A 17,375-nucleotide genomic window follows, 5' to 3' on the forward strand; every position below is an offset into this window, starting at 1 on the left:
CATCCCTCCTCTCCTCAGCAACCCACAGAGAGCCTGAATACCACCCGGACACCACCCCCTTCCTCTCCTGTACTACATGATCTGCAAACATTATTCTGTCATTCCTTTGCTGAGAAGTTTATATTGGAGTCAAGACTGTCAACGAATGTAATGTAAATGGACTGTGTGTATGATATTTGTACATGAGAACTAAGTAGAAAGACAAACCTTTAAAGAGATTCTCCGGTACTTTTGTATACTTTTTAGCATGTAGTTCTGAAAGTAGTACTCATGAGCTGAAAGTGGTCCCTGAAAATTGCATACTATGTGACATATGTGCAGATATGTGCACCATGTTATCTCTCTCTGTCTGTCCGTCCGTCCGTCCCCTGAGCCGTTGGGCCCGCCCTGCAACCTCTTTGGATACGCTGGGGTGGACTCTTGCTAGCTGTCACTCAAATGCGAGGCTAGAACTCAAATTGCTAGGGAGTTGGCCCAGGGGAAATTTATGTAAAATGATGCAGCACAGCTTCAAGAAAACAGTCACTTTCAAATTAGGAATTTTGTGGCTAATTGATGTAAAACAGCAATTCTGCTCATAGATTATGCATGTATGAACTACACATTGACACATCCAGCCCAAAGCGGGATGTTTAGAAAATATTTTCTTAGTTGCCAAAGTAACTAAGAAGCATGTATTTAATGCTGCTTCACCTCATTTTGAATCCCATAAAGATCTTCCCAATATTTCTGTGTGGAAAGAAACATGAATAAATAAATGATAACTCCCTGCTGTCAGCACTATTCTGTCAAAACACGTTAAAGGCAACATTGTGGATGGTGAGATGAGGTCATGTTAATGAATCTCAGGTAGATTCAATTGAGCTCTGTGGGCTAGTAACAAACTCTCAGGTTTTATGTAGCTGTGTCAAGTAAAGGGTTAACCTATAGGACACTCCCCTGCTTTTGGTTCACTTCCTAATTTGTGAACTTTACTCTGCTAATACACAGTTCCAGTCAGAACTACTCCAGCTGAGAGGGAGTCTATGGATCAGGTGAGTACAGTCGCTGGTTGAGAGTCAACTGATTTTGATGAGTTTGCATTCTTATTCAAAAAAATCTGTAGTGATTCTGTTGGTAGAATGAGTTGGACATTTGTTGGTTTAACCTGCCACTGCCGACAGAGGAAAGATAACAGGGATCTATGGGGTGATGCAATGGTTTCTCAATAGGCTCAGTCAGTGGAAACTGAATTAGAGCGTCTGTCACATCAGCTTCCTATTGTGTCTCCAGTCCTCTGCAGAAAGACAGACCGACACACAGGTAGTATGTCCCAACGTGTGGCAGTGATCGGGGCGGGTCCATCAGGTCTGACCAGCATCAAGAGCTGTCTGGATGAGGGTCTGAAGCCCACCTGCTTCGAGAGCAGTGATGACATCGGGGGGCTGTGGAGGTTCAAGGTGAGGATATGAGGAAAGGAACCCACTTTGGACTATAGAGATGCACCCCTCGTAACTGCATCACCAGCAGTGTTCCTGGTTGCACCTGAAATTACACCTTACTCAGAGCCCTATTTGGGGGGAAAAGGCCCTTTTAATTGAAATTAAAGTAATTTGTGTGTCCACAGGAAACCCCTGAGCCGGGCCGCTCTAGTATCTACCGCTCTCTGGTGGTGAACACCTCCAAGGAGATGATGTGTTTCAGTGACTTCCCTATGCCAGCTGACTACCCCAACTACATGCTGCACTCCCAGCTGCTGCAGTACTTCAGGCTTTATGCTCAACACTTTGACCTCCTCAGACACATCACCTTCCAGGTCACAACTCTCTTTAGTATTTTCTCTCTCCCCCTCTCTTCTCCTCACCTTGATGGATCTCTCCCAGTCATTTAGCCTCTACACGACTTTCTATGATCTGTTACTGTTTGTGTTTCAGACCAGCGTGCTGACTGTGAGACAGAGGCCAGACTTCAGTCGTTCAGGCCAGTGGGAGGTGGTGACAGAGAACAGGGAGGGACAGGAGCAGAGACACGTCTTTGACGGGGTACTGGTTTGTTCAGGACACTACACACAGCCTGTCTCACCGCTAGACCAGTTCCCAGGTCAGTTTAAAGCATCTAAACACTATACACTATCTATAGACTATACTATATATACAGTTTTGATACACCCTGTCGTGTCTTTGGCTATGCCGGATTAAGTGATATCAAATCAATTCAAATGTATTTATATAGCCCTTCGTACATCAGCTGATATCTCAAAGTGCTGTACAGAAACCCAGCCTAAAACCCCAAACAGCAAGCAATGCAGGTGTAGAAGCACGGTGGATAGGAAAAACTCCCTAGAAAGGCCTAAACCTAGGAAGAAACCTAGAGAGGAACCAGGCTATGAGGGGTGGCCAGTCCTCTTCTGGCTGTGCCAGGTGGAGATTATAACAGAACATGGCCAAGATGTTCAAATGTTCATAAATGACCAGCATGGTCCAATAATAATAAGGCAGAGCAGTTGAAACTGGAGCAGCAGCACGGCCAGGTGGACTGGGGACAGCAAGGAGTCATCATGTCAGGTAGTCCTGAGGCATGGTCCTAGAGAATTAGAGAGAGCACACTTAAATTCACACAGGACACCGAATAGGACAGGAGAAGTACTCCAGATATAACAAACTGACCCTAGCCCCCGACACATAAACTACTGCAGCATAAATACTGGAGGCTGAGACAGGAGGGGTCAGGAGACACTGTGGCCCCATCCGAGGACATCCCCGGACAGGGCCAAACAGAAAGGATATAACTCCACCCACTTTGCCAAAGCACAGCCCCCACACCACTAGAGGGATATCTTCAACCACCAACTTACCATCCTGAGACAAGGCCGAGTATAGCCCACAAAGATCTCCGCCACGGCACAAGCCAAGGGGAGGGGGGGGGGGGGGCAACCCAGACAGGAAGATCACATCAGTGACTCAACCCACTCAAGTGACGCACCCCTCCCAGGGACGGTATGAAAAAGCCCCAGTAAGCCAGTGACTCAGACCCTGTAATAGGGTTAGAGGCAGAGAATCCCAGTGGAAAGAGGGGAACCGGCCAGGCAGAGACAGCAAGGGCGGTTCGTTGCTCCAGAGCCTTTCCGTTCACCTTCCCACTCCTGGGCCAGACTACACTCAATCATATGACCCACTGATGAGATGAGTCTTCAGTAAAGACTTAAAGGTTGAGACCGAGTTTGCGTCTCTTACATGGGTAGGCAGACCATTCCATAAAAATGGAGCTCTATAGGAGAAAGCCCTGCCTCCAGCTGTTTGCTTAGAAATTCTAGGGACAATAAGGAGGCCTGCGTCTTGTGACCGTAGCGTACGTGTAGGTATGTACGGCAGGACCAAATCAGAGAGATAGGTAGGAGCAAGCCCATGTAATGCTTTGTAGGTTAGCAGTAAAACATTGAAATCAGCCCTTGCCTTGACAGGAAGCCAGTGTAGAGAGGCTAGCACTGGAGTAATATGACATTTTTTTTTTTGTTCTAGTCAGGATTCTAGCAGCCGTATTTAGCACTAACTGAAGTTTATTTAGTGCTTTATCCGGGTAGCTGGAAAGTAGAGCATTGCAGTAGTCTAACCTAGAAGTGACAAAAGCATGGATTAATTTTTCTGCATCATTTTTGGACAGAAAGTTTCTGATTTTTGCAATGTTACGTAGATGGAAAAAAGCTGTCCTTGAAATGGTCTTGATGTGTTCTTCAAAAGAGAGATCAGGGTCCAGAGTAACGCCGAGGTCCTTCCCAGTTTTATTTGAGACGACTGTACAACCATTAACTACAAGGTCTGATAGGAATTCAGGGAACTCAGTGAGGAACGCTGTATATGGCCCAGGAGGCCTGTAAACAGTAGCTATAAAAAGTGATTGAGTAGGCTGCATAGATTTCATGACTAGAAGCTCAAAAGACGAAAACGTCTTTTTTTTTGTTTTATAAATTGAAATTTGCTATCGTAAATGTTAGCAACACCTCCGCCTTTGCGGGATGCACGGGGGATATGGTCACTAGTGTAGCCAGGAGGTGAGGCCTCATTTAACACAGTAAATTCATCAGGCTTAAGCCATGTTTCAGTCAGGCCAATCACATCAAGATTATGATCAGTGATTAGTTCATTGACTATAATTGCCTTTGAAGCAAGGGATCTAACATTAAGTAGCCCTATTTTGAGATGTGAGGTATCATGATCTCTTTCAATAATGACAGGAATGGAGGAGGTCTTTATCCTAGTGAGATTGCTAAGGCGAACACCGCCATGTTTAGTTTTGCACAACCTAGGTTGAGGCACAGACACGGTCTCAATGGGGTTGGCTGAGCTGACTACACTGACTGTGCTAGTGGCAGACTCCACTATGCTGGCAGGCTGGCTAACAGCCTACTGCCTGGCCTGCACCCTATTTCATTGTGGAGTTAGAGCCCTGTCTATGTTGGTAGATAAGATGAGAGCACCCCTCCAACTAGGATGGAGTCCGTCACTCCTCAGCAGGTCAGGCTTGGTCCTGTTTGTGGGTGAGTCCCAGAAAGAGGGCCAATTATCTACAAATTCTATCTTTTGGGAGGGGCAGAAAAGTTTTCAACCAGCGATTGAGTTGTGAGACTCTGCTGTAGAGCTCATCACTCCCCCTAATTGGGAGGGGGCCAGAGACAATTACTCGATGCCGACACATCTTTCTAGCTGATTTACACGCAGAAGCTATGTTGCGCTTGGTGATCTCTGACTGTTTCATCCTAACAGCGTTGGTGCCGACGTGGATAACAATATCTCTATACTCTCTACACTCGCCAGTTTTAGCTTTAGCCAGCACCATCTTCAGATTAGCCTTAACGGCGGTAGCCCTGCCCCCTGGTAAACAGTGTATGATCGCAGGATGATTCGTTTTAAGTCTAATACTGCGGGTAAGGGAGTCGCCAATGACTAGATACAAGAGAAGGCTCGGCCTCTGACTCCGACTCGCTGCTTAATGGGGAAAACCGGTTGAAAGTTTCTGTCGGCTGAATGAGCGACACCGGTTGAGCATTCCTACAGCATTTACTTCCAGAAACCGTGAGAAAGTTGTCCAGCTGCGGGGACCGTGCGAGGGGATTTATACTAACGTTACTATCTGTACTTACTGGTGGCACAGACGCTGTTTCATCCTTTCCTACACTGAAATTACCCTTGCCTAACGATTGCGTCTGAAGCTGGGCTTGTAGCACAGCTATCCTCGCCGTAAGGCGATCGTTCTCCTGTATATTATGAGTACAGCGACTGCAATTCGAAGGTATCGTGTTAATGTTACTACTTAGCTTCGGCTGTCGGAGGTCCTGACGAACCATGTCCAGATAAAGCGTCCGGAGTGAAAAAGTTGAGGGAAAAAACAAAAATATAAACGGTAATTAAAAAGTAAAAACCGTAAAGTTGTCAGGTAGCAAAATAGGTTGGCAACAAAACGCACAGCAACACGTAAACAAGTCTGCAAGATATGACATGCTATTCTATAAAATAATTTCTCCGTCATTAATATTACCTGATTGAGCTAATCATGTAAGTGTAATTAAATAGAGAGTCGGGCACCACAAAATAATATTTATAGAGCTGTTATCTTATGAATAAACTCTTAAAGACCTAGTAATATTTTACATCAATAGCAGTCGATATTAATCGTCATCTTAATTCAGTCTCATCTGAAAGTTGTACATTCTTGGTTATCTGCACGAACCCTGGTTAACAAGTTGAATCAGCAATACAAAATTGGGTTTAATTATTTATTTACTAAATACAGAACTAATCACACAGAAATACACATATTTAAATCATACCTTGATTACAAATGAGGTCATAAAGGAAAACGTCCCGAGCGGGCGGAACAGATATGACACCTGGTTACACAAAAGAAAATGGCTGGGTTTGAGTGAAAGAGCGGGAAGACTGAGGAACAAAGGGCGAAGCTGTGCTATCGTAAATACAGTATGTTATGCATTCTAAATTACCGCCCATTTGGAAAAGGAAAATGCAATAAATATTTACTCTGAGCTGCGCTTCGGTAGGTTGGTGGTAGATGGAAGGCCGTGTTGCCCAACCGAGTCCTTTGTCCTTTGAAGAATGTCTCTGCTGGTAAATTGAATACGTTGTAGTAACGTCGTTGTGTGGTAGACGGGATACTCTGTCTGTTCCTTCCTAACCTGCGTTTGCATCTGCTGTTGCTAACTCAACGGCTAGGAGGTTAGGAGTATCACTTCTGTAGTGAATAAGAATTCAAAGTTCATACCATTCGCAACCAAAGCTCACGCTGATGTTGGCTTCGTTCTGTAGTTATTATCTGAACCATTCTGACATCGGACCGTCGTCCTCACATCCTCGGAACAGGAGGTTATAGTGTCGTCAAGGCTTTATATAGGAAGGGAGAGGAGGCCGTGTTTGAAAAGTTTTATAGCCCATGTCCCTTCACAGGGGCGGGCCACTGATTGAGCAGAGCCCTAACCTTATGAAAACCAAATTCTCACATTTTAGAAGCTAAAATCACATTTCATCCCATTACAAATAATTTCATATTCAAACATTAAAATTGAACAACAATTCCATGTGAATCTGATAACTCTCATGTGTAGACTTTACACTGTAGAGTTTGTCATCTTATCATTGATGAGAATGTCTCAGATGACAACCGAACTGACATAATATTCATTAAGTACCATCGCATATGTTCAATTGGTCGGATAGTTCATTTCTCCCCTCTGATGTTCCCAGAATCTCTATGTTAACCAAAGGGTTTGCAAATGTAACATCAGTAGGGTAGAGAGAGGAAAAAGGGGGGAAGAGGTATTTATGACTGTAATAAACCTATCCCCAGGCCAAAGTCATGACAACCCATAGATGTGTCAACGTTTTGACCATAAGGTCCTCGACAATACTGTGTGTGGGTTTTTTTTGTTACATCTGTGAAGTATTTTGGATGTGTGTAGCCAACAGGTACAACATCTCTTCAACCACCTGAGTGTTCTTTCCCATGCAGGCCATGAGTCGTTCCCTGGCCGCTGCCTACACAGCTGGGAGTATAAGGATGCTGATGCGTTCCGGGGGAAGAGGGTGGTGGTAGTGGGGATTGGGAACTCTGGAGGAGATATCGCTGTGGAGATCAGCCGTGCTGCAGAGAAGGTGGGGCTCACCTGTCACAGGAGGACATATTTAAGCTAATACTTTCTTGAAGTACAAAAGCGACCCAGGTTCAAACCCAGTGGTTCTCATACTGTAAAGAGAGTTTGGCCATTCATGTCTGTCTCTCTACTTCTCTGTTCTCCCTACCCTTTCTCTCTTACATCCCAGACCTTCCTGAGTACCCGTAAGGGGGCGTGGGTGTTAGCTCGTATGTCCAGTAGCGGTCTCCCACTGGACATGATGGCCATCTCACGGTTCACGGTCCTGCTAACCTCCCTGCTGCCCAGAGCGCTGGTCAACTGGGCTGCAGAGAGAACCCTTAATCACCGATATGACCACCGTCTCTATGGCCTACAGCCAACACACAGGTGACCAGCACCCTATTACAGCCAACACACAGGTGACCAGCACCCTATTACAGCCAACACACAGGTGACCAGCACCCTATTACAGCCAACACACAGGTGACCAGCACCCTATTACAGCCCACACACAGGTGCCCAGCACCCTATTACAGCCAACACACAGGTGACCAGCACCCTATTACAGCCAACACACAGGTGACCAGCACCCTATTACAGCCAACACACAGGTGACCAGCACCCTATTACAGCCCGCACACAGGTGCCCAGCACCCTATTACAGCCAACACACAGGTGCCCAGCACCCTATTACAGCCAACACACAGGTGTCCAGCACCCTATTACAGCCCGCACACAGGTGCCCAGCACCCTATTACAGCCAACACACAGGTGACCAGCTACCTATTACAGCCAACACACAGGTGACCAGCACCCTATTACAGCCCGCACACAGGTGCACAGCACCCTATTACAGCCAACACACAGGTGACCAGCACCCTACTACAGCCCGAAACATAGGTGTGACAAATATCAGATCGGATTTGAGAGTTTGCACTATGGCAACATTTGAAAATATAAAAAACGAAGCCAAAAAAAAAAGATCACTAATTTCTCTCTCTGTCCTCCCAGGCTGCTAGAGCAGAAGCCGCTGATCAACGATGACCTTCCAGGCCGTATCCTGCAGGGGGCAGTAGTGCTGAAGCCAGACCTGAGAGGGTTCCAGGGGTCCGGACTGCTGTTCCAGGATGGAACCACGGAGGGGGACATCGATGCAGTGGTCTTCTGTACTGGATACAATGGCACCTTCTCCTTCCTGCCCCCGTCACTATGTTCAGGACCTCGGGGGGATCTCAACCTGTACAGGTACCTTTTATAATACTGGCTTGAACAGGTCGTCAAATCCTTACTTCCACTTAAGTGAAATTTTCACTCAATAGAGCAAGTTACATTTCAACTTTAGGTACAGTTTGAAATTTAGTGGGGCGGGGGGTTTGGTCGAACATAGGACAGGGTTGTCAAACCTTTTTGGGAGGGTTGCGTGTTTTTTTTATCGGGCACAGGGAAGGGTAATGCATTCACCCTTCTGCAGGTTGTCGATGTAATGTCTTCCATCCTAGCCAAATTTCCTCATCTGCTTGCATGCTCCCACCCTATATCAAGGTGTTTTAGTACTTCCCTTATGCCCAGGCTATTCAACTGGCGGCCTGTGTGCCAGGATTGGCTCGTTCATTCATTTAGACTAGCCCTTTGATAAATTCTGACCCTTGAGTAAAATATCTGCAAATAAATCCCCGCCAAAATCGGACTTTCTGTGCCAAAATGACAAGCACTATTGTAGTTGTCTATAGTGTCGTTTTTAGTGGTTTCTAGCGCCTATGTGGCATGTTGATAATTGTTGCTTTATATTAATTTGGCTCTAGTGTTTGACTGGATTAAGCAACAAAATATTATGACCCCATTCCTTAAAGCTACAACAATTTTTGGGGTTGCACCTCGACTTTGGTTGAGTGCCCACCTCGACTCTGGTTGAGTGCCCTCCACTTCCTTCCTAATTACTTTTAGCATCATTTCATTGTAAGAAAACTGCTTTATTGGTGTGTGTGTGTGCATAGATTTTTTATACAGTTCTTCTGAAGAATAATCACATGTGGAAAATGTCCGGCCCCCCTGCAATTCATCTGGCCCCTGTCATGACGTTGGCCTGGGGGGTAGGTTTATGACAGTCATAAATACCTCTTCCCCCTGTTTCCTCTCTCTACCCTACTGATGTGACATTTGAAAACCCCTTGGTTAACATAGAGATTCTGGGAACATCAGAAGGTGGGGGGAAATGAACTATATTCTGGTAATCCGACCAATTGAACATATGCGGTGGTACTTAATGAATATGCTGTCAGTTCGGTTGTCATCTGAGACATTCTCATCAATGATAAGATGACATAAACTCTACAGTGGAAAGTCTGCACATTGTAGTTATCGGATTCACATGGAATTGTTGTTCAATTTAAATGTTTGAATATGAAATTATTGGTGAAGAGATGAAATGGAATTTTAGCTTCCAAATGAGAGATTTGGGTTTTCATAAGGTTAGGGCTCTGCTCAATCAGTGAGCAGATTTGGGCTCTGCTCAATCAGTGGCCTGCCCCTGTGAAAAAACATGGGTTATAAAACTTTTCAAACACGCTCTCCTCTCCCTTCCTATATAAAGCCTTGACGACAATATAACCTCCTGTTCCAAGTACGTGAGGTCTGCAGCCTCTGCGTTAAAAGTACTAACATGTCAACTACAGAACTAAGCCAACCTCAGCTTGAGCTTTGGTTGCGAATGGTATGAACTTTGAACTCTTATTCACTACAGAAGTGATACCTCCTAGCCGTTGAGTTAGCCACAGCAGCTGCAAACGCGGGCTAGGAAAGAACAGACAGAGTATCCCGTCTACCACACAACGACGTTACTACAACGTATCCAATTGACCACCAGAGACATTCTTCAAAGAACTCAGTTTGGCAACACGGCCTTCCATCTACCACCAACCTACCGAAGCGCAGCTCAGAGTAAATATTTATTGCATTTTCCTTTTCCAAATGGGCGGTAATTTAGAATGCATAAGATACTGTATTTACGATAGCACAGCTTCGCCCTTTGTCCCTCAGTCTTCCCGCTCTTTCACTCAAACCCAGACCCTTTTCTTTTGTGTAACCAGCTGCCATATCTGTTCCGCCCGCTCGGGACGTTTTCCTTTATAACGCAATTTGTAGTCAAGGTATGATTCATTCTTTGTATATGTAATTCTGTGTGATTAGTTAGCTATTTAGTAAATAAATAATTAAACCCAATTTTGTATTGCTGATTCAACTTGTTAGCCAGGGTTCGTGAAGATAACCAAGAATTTACAACTTTCAGATGAGACTGAATTAAGGTGACAATTAATATCGACTGCTATTGGTGTAAAATATTACTAGGTCTTTAAGAGTTTATTTGGAAGATAACAGCTTTATAAATAATATTTTGTGGTGCCCGACTCTCTAGTTATTTACATTTACATGATTAGCTCAATCAGGTAATATTAATTACGGAAAAAGGATTTTATAGAATAGCATGTCATATCACTTAATCCGGCATAGCCAAAGACACGACACCCATGTAAGAATATAGTTGAAATGCCCTGCCATATACACTACGCTCTTCCACATGCTAACTATACCGCAGGTCAATATAGTCTACCAGTCTGTCTATCCTGCCCTCTAGCCACCATTCAAAGTGACAATAGTTGTATAGGTGGATAGTTTGTACAGAGGGGTATCCTATGAAGCAAGCTATATCTACTCAGGGTTTTCTAAAGTTAACCAGCTTCAGTTAGTTTCACATTCCAGCTCAGGCTTATCTGTACTACGCCGGTGGATATTGCTTGTCCACCTGCCTCTAACTGAACTCTAGCAAGCTTGTAACTGCACGTGCATGGGCGAGACAGTGCTACATTTTCATTTGTGCCAAAATGAAAGAAAAGTTACAAATTCAGCAAGCTATGGTGTGAAATATGCTTTCAGAAGTGCCGTCTTTATCTAATTACTTATCGTTAATGCCGTCTTTGGTGTGCTTACCAATGCACAAGCACCTTTTTTCATACTCCTATCGAAAACTTCACACAATGTAACAATTCAAAGTGCATTCTGTCTTCACTAAATGCGTAATGTGATATATTTCCAATTTTAAAAAAATGGCATCGACTGGGCCACGAAAACATGCTGAAGTGGCAAAGTAGATATCCACGTTCATAAACACAGGGTTTGTTATTTGTGGTCATAAACGTCATTTTGAGTTAATTCTATTTCAGATAGGAAACACCACGTATTTGTTTAACCATTTATTATAAAAAGATTATAACATGCAATACGTTAGTCTTGGCAATAGGCTCTACTCCTTCGTGATAGCTCACCACCAGAGTATTAATCATGTTAAGTTAATAATAATTGCAGGCACTGAGCAAGCTACGCTGTACCAATCTCCCTGCAGGAAGGAAACACAGAACCAAACAGGTGGAGGCTGTGGTGGTGGTGGGTGGGTGCAAGAAAATGCAACTGCATACTATCCATCAACAAACAGCAGTAGAGGTAGCAGAGAATGAGTGAGTAAAACTTGATCAGCTAAATTGACCGCCATTTGAAGGTAGGAAGTGTTTGTAGAATATGATTGGTGCAACGTCAGCTGATGCACCCGTTCCCTGTATGAACTAGCGCTGAGCTTAATGAGCATGAGGGGGGAATTTATTTTACAGTACAATGGGAGGGTCACATGAGTATATATTTTTTTTAATGACACTTTTTTTAATGACACTTCGAGTTGGACCAGCCTACCTATCCCCTCTCTCCCCTCCCAGTACATTTCTAACCATCCCTAAGTGGATGTTAGGATTTGCACCTTTAAGATACAGAAGATAGATCAACACTTAGTAGATGCCAGGCAGGAAATGGTGTCATACTGTATAATTAACTTGACGTTGCTTTAGGTAAAAGGGGTTGTTTTCTTTTATTCGAGACGGGTGTTCCCTCCAGCTCTCGAGCGCCCCACGCTGGCCATCATGGGTCTGTTCCAGACTAAAGGACCCATCTTTCCTGCTGTGGAGATGCAGGCCCGCTGGGTCACGAGGGTCATCGCAGGTACACACACACCTGGTCTAAACTAATCTTGGCAACCCAAACCCTAAAATCTCACAAACTACAATACCAATTATTTTACATAGTCTGTCCACAAGAGATTAGGTTTAAACACACACACACATTGGAATGACACAAACCTGTCTCAAAATTAATTCCTGGCAAACACATACATACCTGGCAAACACAGCAAAGTTACAATTCTTCATGATTGTTTGTTGAAGGGTTGACCCAGCTCCCACCACGGAAAACAATGCTTTCCAAAATCGAGACGGAGACGAAGAGGAACATGAAGAGGTAAACAACATGAAGAAGATCTGCCTCAATACCAGTGGCCATTTGCCTTGCTTTGTCATGAGTGATTACCTTGCCTGTAGTGCAGGCTTGTCAGTTCCCAAATCTAGGGCCTAGGCTGTTCAAAGTGAAATGAAGGCCTACAGGTCACAAACAGCTTCTCTCTCCTCCCAATTTCTCTCTCTCTCTTTCTCCCTCTCATCCATTCTCTCCCCTTCTCTCTCTCTCAGTTACCTGTGTCCCAGACAGGCAGCTCTCCATGTGGATTATATACCATACCTGGACTCCCTGGCTGAGCAGGTGGGGGTTCGTCCAAACATCCTAGGGCTGCTGCTGAGGGAGCCTAGTGTGGGGCTGCGTGTACTGCTGGGGCCCTGCACCCCTTACCAGTACCGCCTAAGAGGGCCGGGAAAGTGGGACGGGGCCCGACAGGCCATCCTCACTCAGTGGGAGCGCGTAGCCCAGCCCTTCAGAACCAGGTAGGTAGCCCAAAGGGTAGACAGGCAGATTAATTTCCCCTTGGGAATCAATAGAATATAAGCTCCTATTTTGTATGTATTCATTCTATTCCAGGCTGGAGCCAGAACCCCCCAGGCCCTTGGTCCTTCTGTCCCCCTTGCTGATCACGCTGTCTGTGGGAGCTGTGATGCTAGCTGTGGTCTTCTCCCAGTGTAAACTGACCTTATGTCTACAGGACCTACTACAGGACTCAACTCACCTGCTGGACTGGTTCTCAGCACTACTGTGAGGCTCGGAGTAGAAGCATCCTATATAGCAACAGATCTAGGATCTACATTAATACTCTATTGCCTCCACTATCGACCAGGCTCTTTGTTTGTTTTCTTCTCGTCAAGACCAGTATGGGATTTCAAGCGTTTCTTTTACGCCTGCTACGTTAGGTTAGGCTGTATCTGACCTAACAGACTGCTTTTGTTGTCTTACAAAAACACTCATTAGGTGTGCTTGCTGAAAGGAAGTCCTCTCTAAAACTCTTACTCTTATTTGATTTCTTTGGTTAGCTCTAACACTTAAACCGCTTGAGCTATTAACATGAAACCAACTTTAAAATGTGCAGACAGACCCGACTTAGCGTGCTTGAGAAATTATTTTTGATAAATAAATATCTGCTCTGAATTAAGATTCAAAAATGTTTGCAGAAAAAAATGGGGTGTCAGCAATGACATGACACCTTGAGTTTCAAAACTGTTTTGATAATTGAACTCCAGTAAGAAGTGGATTTACACCCGGTAACAGAATTACATCATGGGTTCCTGATCTGTACTACACATACAACATGGATAATGATGTATCCTGAATAGGAACATAAAGGTAGAAATATGCAATATCATATGGGTATTATTCTACACACTGGCTATTATTCTAATGAGCTCCGCCCTTAACAACAATACCATATTTGGTTGGTCTAGACCAGACCAAATCTGAACCAATTATAGACATCTATGTTTCACAAGTTTGGACATCACAGTACAGTAGAGTACAGCACAGCACATCACAGTATAGTATTGTCAAGTATAGTTCAGTGGAGTATAGTACAATACATTATAGTGGACTCTAGGGTTCTCTGCTGTACTATACTGAACTTTACTCGACTGTAGGCCTACTGTATGGAACTATACTCAACTTTACTTGTCTTTGCTGTACTATACTCTACTGCAGGGGTTCCCAAACTTTTTTGCTTTGTGACCCACCAATTGAGGTGTCTTTTGAGTAGCAACCCACCATACGCGTTGAGTGGTGAAGAAATATACACAGACCAAAGAATAAGTCAACAATATCATCCTTGCAGCGGAGAGAAAATGTTGCAATTTCAAAACTAATCTCCTGCAATTCCACATATCCTGTAATGGAGCTGAAAGAACATTTAGCAGTTCTAAGTATTTTGACATGGCTAATGCTGTTTTCTTATGCTCAAATATTATTTCAAAAATCAACGAGGGCCTGATTGTCTAGCTTTTATCTTGTTGATTGTATATATACAGTACCAGTCAAGAGTTCGGACACACCTACTCATACAAAGGTTTATCTTTATTTTTATTATTTCTACATTGTAGAATAATAGTGAAGACATCAAGACTATGAAATAACACATATGGAATCATGTAGAAACCAAAAAAGTGTTAAACAAATCCAAATATATTTTATATTTGAGATTCTTCAAAGTAGGCACCCTTGGCCTTGATGACAGCTTTGCACACACTTGGCATTCTCTCAACCAGCATGGTTGGAGAATGGAATGCATTTCAATTAACAGGTCACCAATCATGGATGTCTATGTTTGGGCCAAATTAAGGCCGGTATGGACCGGACCAAAAATCTACATTTGTGGTAATTAAAATCCACGCGGTTCTGGACCAGCCCAAAAAAGGACATCTGTGGACTGACCGATTTGGTAACAAACAGTAAAAACACTATTTACTAATTGGTAGGTCTACCTTTACATATTATTTCCGTGAACTCATGAGGGAGAAAAAATTAAAAATCTTATAGATATGTAGGGTTTTGGTAATGGAATTACAAGGCACAAAGCAATGTTTCTTAAACGTATAGGCAAATAATTTCTCAAACGAAATGTGTTGATATTAGTTGTGAGGGGTCTTAACTTCAACATTAATGTGTTGATATTAGTTGTGAGGGGTCTTTACTTCAACATTATTGTGTTTTGATGTATTTCTAATACCTTTTAAGACTTTTTCTGGTAGATATTTTCTAAGACCCCTTTTCCATCTTTTTGACCAGAAATCAAGGCCATTACTTATGCCTAATTTTTAAAATAGAAATGCCTTAATTTCCCAAAAATATAGACTCTTAGCTTTCATTTGACACCCAATTTGATATGCTCCTGTGAACTTCACATGTTGGTGCTCATGAGTCATTTTACATGGAAATTACCATATATAATTTAACTACATCAACATTTAAAATCAACCACAATGCATTTGAATGGCAATCAAGGGGCCATAGACTTTAATGTTAAAAATCATAAAAATGGAGACGCTACTATTCTTGAACCACCATCAACTCCAAACCAACATTGAAATGTGCAGACTGACCCAATTTAGATTGTTTACATACTACATTTTGATACTTTATATACTTTTTGACCTATAATCATTTAAAATGTGCATCATTTACATTACAGTCAGTAGTTTCTATGAGAGGTAGATATTCACAGTAACACTGCTTTCTAACCATTCAAGCAAGAAACACCAAAACCAATTTCAGGATGATGGAAACACTTCACACATTCAAAGATTATTTAATTCCTCCATCCTTTTAAGGGTCCAATGATGCCTTTTTCTTTTTATCTCAGTATCAAATTATTTCTGGGTAACAATTAAGTACCTTACTGTGATTGTTGTAAATGAAAATGGTCAAAAATAATTTTGCTAGGACTGTCTGGGAGTGGTCTCAGTGGGGAGGGGAAAAATGAAGTAGCTGTTATTGGCAGAGAGGTTTGTAACACTCTTTCATATTGGTCTATTAACTCATTTATTTTTCAATCAGCTCTTACACTAAAAGGGCATTATCATCATTTTCACAATTTCACAGTATTATTCCAAATTTAAGAACACAGTGGTAGACAATTGAAATGAAACAGCTCTTTAACCGTTTCCGCTGCAAACATGAACACAACTTTAACATTTTCAAACTTTATAAATGATGACTATTAAAATCGGCCTAAATTAGCATAAATAACCAATTGTAACTCTTGGACCGTTCAATACTTCAAGACAAGCTAGCAAGCACACATATTTTCTTCAGGAAATGTACTTTTCTAGTTATTATTATTCGCCTTCCACTGCCAATGTGTGTGTTTCTTGTGCTCCCTTGATTGTATTATCTGTGTCTAACATTTTTGTGTAATTGCTGCTGATCTTGTCATGCAGGGCTCCCTTGAGAAAGATACATTTGAGATTAATGGTACTCCCTGCTTAAATAAAAGTTAAATGAAAATAAATAACATTAAACCATCCTTCATAGTTGTTAGCCTTTACCCTCTAGTTTGTACTCTTGAAGCTATGTCCAGCCTCTGTCTGTACCTGTTCAACGTTCAACCAAAGCAACGTCCTACTGAAGGAGGCATTGCTGCAGTTTAGAAAGATATGTCTTTGGCATTTAAACAGCAACAAAGGAAATGTAAAACAGTTCGGGGTTTGTCTCATCTCTTGACTTGATTCACTCTGTTGACTAATCAGTCTCACACAGTTGACCACACGGCTGGTGAAATGAACCATTCAGTGCTGGTTTGAGTGACAGAGCTGGAGGATTTGGGGGAGGGGTTGAGAGGCAAGAAGCTCTGGGGTTTGTATTTTGGCTCATTTCCACCCTTTTGTCTACTGGAATAGAGAGGTAAGCACAACTTCTTAATCATCAATGTTTACTGTTTGACAAAGTTATTTCTGTTGTCCATTGTGTTTCTTGCTCTTGAAGACTAATCAAACAAGAGCAACTCTCCCTTTTAAATATTCTGGGTAAGCATGTTTATTAGTAGATTCGACCTGGTTGCTAAGAGTTGTACTAGGGTGAGACAGGCTTCCTGTGTAGATTAAGACTGCGGAGATGGAGAGAGATATGGCTCTGAAAACGTACCACAATATAGGGATGAGAACTGCGTTGTACTCTAAATTGTCCTATTATACAAACTGTTACACCGAGAAGATTGAAAGACTGCTAGCTGTAAGATATGGCGGTGGATCTTTGTTATGTTGTTATTTTGCTTCCACTGATCCTGGGGGCATTAAGGTCAACGGTGTCATGAACTTTAACAAGTACCAGGACATTTTTAGAAATGGTTAATTGACCACAAAATCAACATTTTGCAATGGTGATCTCAGTCTCCTTACTTGAACCCCATTGAAAACCTGTGTTTTGAATTGAAGAGGGCAGTCCATAAGTGCTTAGG

The 17,375-nt window shown here is 42.9% G+C and overlaps 1 protein-coding gene across 2 annotated transcripts; it reads left to right on the forward strand.

Annotated features, from left to right (window-relative positions):
- The first annotated feature begins 933 nt into the window (after positions 1-933).
- On the forward strand, positions 934-16,445 carry si:dkey-239i20.4. Of its 2 annotated transcripts, XR_016495190.1 has the most exons (12): positions 938-1,034; positions 1,273-1,439; positions 1,607-1,795; positions 1,914-2,079; positions 6,997-7,139; positions 7,308-7,507; positions 8,132-8,365; positions 11,517-11,628; positions 12,039-12,160; positions 12,382-12,454; positions 12,682-12,930; positions 13,025-16,445. XR_016495190.1 is itself a non-coding variant. In XM_021599300.3 (11 exons), exons 2-11 carry the CDS (start codon positions 1,308-1,310, stop codon positions 13,197-13,199), a joined length of 1,683 nt encoding a protein of 560 aa, XP_021454975.1. In that variant the 5' UTR covers positions 934-1,034; positions 1,273-1,307; the 3' UTR covers positions 13,200-16,445. The 2 variants fall into 2 exon arrangements, 1 of the variants encoding a protein (XP_021454975.1); XM_021599300.3 differs by lacking the exon at positions 11,517-11,628 and having other exon boundaries at positions 934-1,034.
- The last annotated feature ends 930 nt before the right edge of the window (positions 16,446-17,375 follow it).

This window comes from Oncorhynchus mykiss, chromosome 4, assembly GCF_057628025.1.
Source record: "Oncorhynchus mykiss isolate SJ-2025 chromosome 4, ASM5762802v1, whole genome shotgun sequence".
NCBI lineage: Eukaryota > Metazoa > Chordata > Actinopteri > Salmoniformes > Salmonidae > Oncorhynchus > Oncorhynchus mykiss.

Excerpts from the sequence above, each read along its gene's own strand:
- si:dkey-239i20.4 (XM_021599300.3), top strand. The coding sequence starts at position 1,308 with ATGTCCCAACGTGTGGCAGTGATCGGGGCGGGTCCATCAGGTCTGACC. Across the intron at positions 7,508-8,131 it reads GGCCTACAGCCAACACACAG|GCTGCTAGAGCAGAAGCCGC; the intron begins GTGACCAGCACC and ends CTGTCCTCCCAG. Across the intron at positions 12,455-12,681 it reads ACGAAGAGGAACATGAAGAG|TTACCTGTGTCCCAGACAGG; the intron begins GTAAACAACATG and ends TCTCTCTCTCAG.